General features: G+C 36.0%; 1 protein-coding gene across 4 annotated transcripts in view; it reads right to left on the bottom strand.

The window, feature by feature from the left end:
* The window catches only part of PCGF3 (polycomb group ring finger 3), a 124,405-nt gene that overhangs the window by 30,820 nt on the left and 88,588 nt on the right, over positions 1 to 4,997 (bottom strand). For all 4 annotated transcript variants that reach the window (XM_027836241.1, XM_027836238.1, XM_027836240.1 and 1 more), the window contains one exon: positions 2,081 to 2,191. In XM_027836241.1, the coding sequence (XP_027692042.1) occupies positions 2,081 to 2,191 (111 nt within the window). The remainder of the gene's footprint in view (positions 1 to 2,080; positions 2,192 to 4,997) is intronic.

Below are 4,997 nucleotides of genomic sequence, written 5' to 3'. Positions count from 1 at the left end.
GGGGGAGGGGGGCACATAGAGTGCTGAGAACTGCATCATATGTTAAGTCAGTACTCTTAACGTGAAATTTTTATCTATGACCAACAAGTTGATGGACGCGAAGAACTGAACTGTATCCATACNCGGGGGCGGGGGGGGCACATAGAGTGCTGAGAACTGCATCATATGTTAAGTCAGTACTCTTAATGTGAAATTTTTATCTATGACCAACAAGTTGATGGACGCGAAGAACTGAACTGTATCCATACCGACATTCTTGAACAACAGGAAGGATTCCAGATGTGGGGTGAATCCTCTATAGACGATTTAGGGAAAAACAGAGATAAGAATAGTACAAGATGAAGTGGAATAAAAGCTTGTAATCTATACCCACACTGATGGGATCACAGAATTATCTATAGAGCTGTATGTATCTGATCATCTATAGTTTTGAGATGATGGGAACATGGTACCTGATTGTTATTTACCTGGTTTTCCCTTAGGAGGAGGGAGATATTAATTAACTATTACAAATGACAAAGTGAAAAATCACAAGGCTCCCAGAGCATTAGGCATTCTGAATGGCATTGTGAACTGGGACTGTGAAAATGAACCAATAAATCTGATTCAGAGAGCTCGGTTGGACAAATCCTTAAATTGGGAATTTTGTTCTAAAGAGAAGCAACCACTCTCATTTGAGGCCATGGAGCAGAAAGATGAACTGTGCCTAGATTTACAGAATGTGAGCTAAGGATCAAGTTAGAAAGAAAAGGTGCCACTCAGTTGAAAACAGGATAGGTTTTTTTCACATAGGTGTAATGACTGTGTCTTTTCTCTTGTTCCTTATAAATAAACTCTAGAAAATACTTAATTATGACAGAATGTTGAGAGAAGTACCACAAGAAAATCACCAGGATGTTTAAAGGTCTCAAGCTGATTTCCTATAAGCTGAAATAACTGAGGAAAAGTTCTTACAGGAAGGAAGACTTGGGGGGAAAGAAGAGGTAATTGTGTTATCACATGGAAGGATTAGACTAGCTCTGCTCTCAGAAGGCAGAACTATGAAAAATGAGTAGAAGTTGCAAAGAGGTAAATTTAGTCTTAAAGCAAGAAAAAGATTCTCAATAATTAAGCAAAATCTCAAAGTGGAATGGGATACGTTGGGAGGTAGTGGGTTCCCCTGTACTTGTGGTCTTCAGGCAAGCACTAGATTTCCACTTGTTTGGTATAGTTATTTTTATTCAGGTTTGGGTCAGACTAGATGACTTCCAAGGTCCTGTACAACTGAGAAGGGTGTGTGTGTGTGTGTGTGTGTGTGTGTGTGTAGATATGGGGTAGGAGAGAGGCAAGCTAATAACCAATGCACCTAGAGATGATGACAATGGCAGATGGTGTGTAGGGGATGACATGGGACAGTCAGTTAGAGTTCAAGTACAACAGGTATCTGAAACCAGGAATTCAAATCAGCTCAGGGAACATGAAAGTCCAAGGGGCTTAACATCTCAGGTTAGAATTCAGAGGTCAATGAGATTAGTGAAATGTGAATGCTGGAGGGTAAAATCACTTGAACTAGTTCAGAAAAGAGATTTTATTCCCAGCTGATTTATACTGCCTCAAGCACAAAGGGCGCAGGAACTTCAGGTACAACAGATAAAGGCAAGCCTCAACTATCTTCTCTGAGAATACCTGTTCTGGAACATACTTCCTTATTGCCTCTCCCTCACCCAAGTCTATGCATTTCCTCTTCTTGTGATATATGCTCTGTCAAAATGCTGGTTGTTATAATAGTTTCCCTCTCATTTTCTTTGTGAAAATGTATTCCAGGGTAAACAATCTTCTTATCTACAACCTCTCCGTTTCCTGGCCCTTCATGAGAAAATGTTTCTTCGCTCTCAGTATCTGTATATTATCTTCACATGTCATTATCTGTACCAAGGTTCATGGGTGCCCATAAATGTTAAAAAAAATATAAGTTACATTAGAATACAGAATACTAAACACAGAATCTGAGTGTCAAGTAAAGCTTCTAAAGTTTAACAAAGTTTAAAGAGATTCTCAGTATTGCTGATTGCCACAATAACTAGTTAGAAAGATGACTTACCATTCCGATGTGAGTCTAAGTGCTGCTTTGCAGAGCAAGTCTCTCCTTTGATGTCTCCTGGCACTTCCATGCCTAATTTGTGATAGAATTCCCTCTGTTTCCTCATTTCCGCTATTAAAAACAACATTTATCTTTTATTTTAACAAGGCCAACAGAATGCTTTTATCATATTAAAACTCTACCCCATCAACAGTAAGATCTCATATCAAAACAGAACTGTCAGCTGAAGAAAACTGGTCACTTAGTAAATTGCTCTAGGGATAGAGATAGTCTGATATAATGGAGAGAGTCAGGATTAAGGGTTCCAGTCTTGATTCAGTCACTCCTGAGTGGGTTTGAGTTTGTCAAATGCAAACGGGAGGTGCCGAATGAAACCTGGTTATGCAAAAGAATAACCTGTAAGCCTCCTTAAATAAAAATAAAATTATGTGCAGCTGTCCAAATCATTGTGTGACTACTACAAGCCCCTTCCCCAATCTAGGCCTCTGTTTTCTCATTTGTAAAATGAGGGGAATGGCCTGGGTGATCCATCTATCTTCCAGTTCTGAAATTAAATGCTTCCAATCTAACATCCACAAATGCAATCTCTTGTCCTTCCCGTATAGCATGCCTAGCATAATTGAGAGTGTTCAAAAAGTATTCATCGGAGGTACAAGTGATAAAGAGCTGTTCGTTAAACACACCTACTAACAACCTCTTTCTGTGCCACCCTATTCAATCAGGATTATTAAGCACCTACTTTGCACATAGTAATTTATTGGCTAATCAGAGGTTGTCTGTTCTTTCTAATCATTTTCCACAAACTATTACTGATATGGGCCCCTAATATTCATTAAAAGTGAAAATTCAGGGGCAGCTCAGAAGCTGTCAATTTGCTGCATATATAGTCAATTCTCAATTATTCAGCCATGATGGAATTCAGCCAATGATGGAATACCAATTTGCTATAAGAAATGATGAGTGGTTGATTTTAGAAAAACATGGAAAGACTTGCATGAAATAATGAAAAGTAGAATGAGCAGAATCAAGAAAACATTGTACACAATAGCAATATTGTTCTAAGAACAACTTTGAATAAGTCATTCTGAGTATTATAAATATTCAAATCAATCATGAAAGACCTATGAAGGAAGATGCTATCCACATCCAGAGAAAGAACTAATAAGTAGAAGTGTGTATAGTATGGTTTTACATATATACACATATTTGAGTCAAATGGTAGCCTTGTCTAGGGTGGGGTAGGGAGGAAGGGAGGAAAAAAAAGGGTAAAGCAGAGAAGAAAAGAAAATTTAGAAAGAAGCACAGAAAAGCAGGGCAGCTTAGAAAATGAGGTGTAGTATTAATCACGTAGTTTTCAAAATATAAAGCAAGCTGTGAAATGGAAATTCATGGTTTTATAGAGAATCCTCTTTATATGTTGTGCTACACATGAAAATATTCTTTTCTTTTGTTTTTGTTATTTTTGTATTTAAGTTCAAAAGGCACTCGTTGGCCAGAGTAAAGCTCAGAAACCAAATAACAAAGAAAAAGAACTGTCAACTGGCCTGTAATAAATGATCCATTTAGAAATGGGTTTAGTTCTAAACTTCTATGACTTTTAAACCCAAACAGAAGGTGCTAAAGAAAACCAAAGCCTGATTAGGCAAATAAATAACCTGCAAGCCTCCCTAAATAAAATAAAAATATCACAACAAGCTCAAACTAAATGAAACTTGAAAATTAAAGGTCATACCATTAAGAAATTAAAGAACCTTTCACAGCAATGGTGGCCGTGGAGAAGATTTCTTAACCCAACAAGTGATAGAGGTTATCTCACAAAAGATAAAATAGGTTATTTTGATTATATGAAATTGAAAGGATTTTATGTGAACAAAATTAACAAGACTAAGATGAAAAGAGAAGCATTCAACCAGGGGAAAAAATCTTTGCATCAAATATTTTTGACAATCGTCTGATATCCAAGATATATAGGGAAATAACACAGAACTATAACAACAAAAGTCACTGATACGTGGTGTATGGATAAAGACAAACAGTTCTCCAAAGAAGAATTGCAAATCATTAACAAGCATATGGAAGAATGCTCCAAATCATTAATAAGAAAAATACAAATCGAAACAATTTTGCAGATTCATCTCATACCTATCAAACTGGCAAAGGATAACAGAAGACTGATAGATCATACTACAAGGACTATGGAAAGGCAGGCACACTAACATACTATTACTGGAGCTAAGAACTGGTCATTCTGAAAAACATTCTAGAAAGAAATCTGGAACAATGCAAAGAAGCTGACTAAAATATCCATACCCTTTGATCCCAGAGATCCCTCTGCTAGTCATATATCCCTAAAGAAGCCAATGACAAAAAGAAATACACACCAAATATTTATACTAACACTTTGTGTAATTGTAAAGGATTAGAAACAAAGTAGATGCCTACTTATTGGGGTCAAGTTAAAAAAAAATTGTGGTATATGAATAAGAGAATATTACTGTACTATAAGAAACACCGAATATGATACATGCAGAGAAGTATGGAAACACTTATAAGAACTGATACAAAGGGAAGTAAGTAAAACCAGAAAAAATGTACACAACGTATAATACACAACAATGTAAACCGAGAGAACAATAACAGATTAAAAACTGAATGCTGTGATATTATATTGACCAAATTTGTCTCCAAAGTAGAGATAAGAGAATGCATCTCCTTTCTTTGCAGAAGACTATGGGTGTGGATAACTACATATAATATCAGAGTTGGTTGATATGTTGGTCTGTTTTTCTGAACTATTTTTGTTTTCTTTTTTTTTTAAATACTTTGTTATATAGGATAACAACAAAATGAGAAAAAGGAAATAATGTAGATGATATAAAATGAAAGCTAGCAATATTTTTAAATATATATATATATA

The sequence above is a fragment of the Vombatus ursinus genome, unplaced genomic scaffold, assembly GCF_900497805.2.
Source record: "Vombatus ursinus unplaced genomic scaffold, bare-nosed wombat genome assembly UNPS02014818.1, whole genome shotgun sequence".
In the NCBI taxonomy this organism is placed as follows: Eukaryota; Metazoa; Chordata; class Mammalia; order Diprotodontia; family Vombatidae; genus Vombatus; species Vombatus ursinus.
This window is presented reverse-complemented; position numbering and strand designations above follow the sequence as displayed.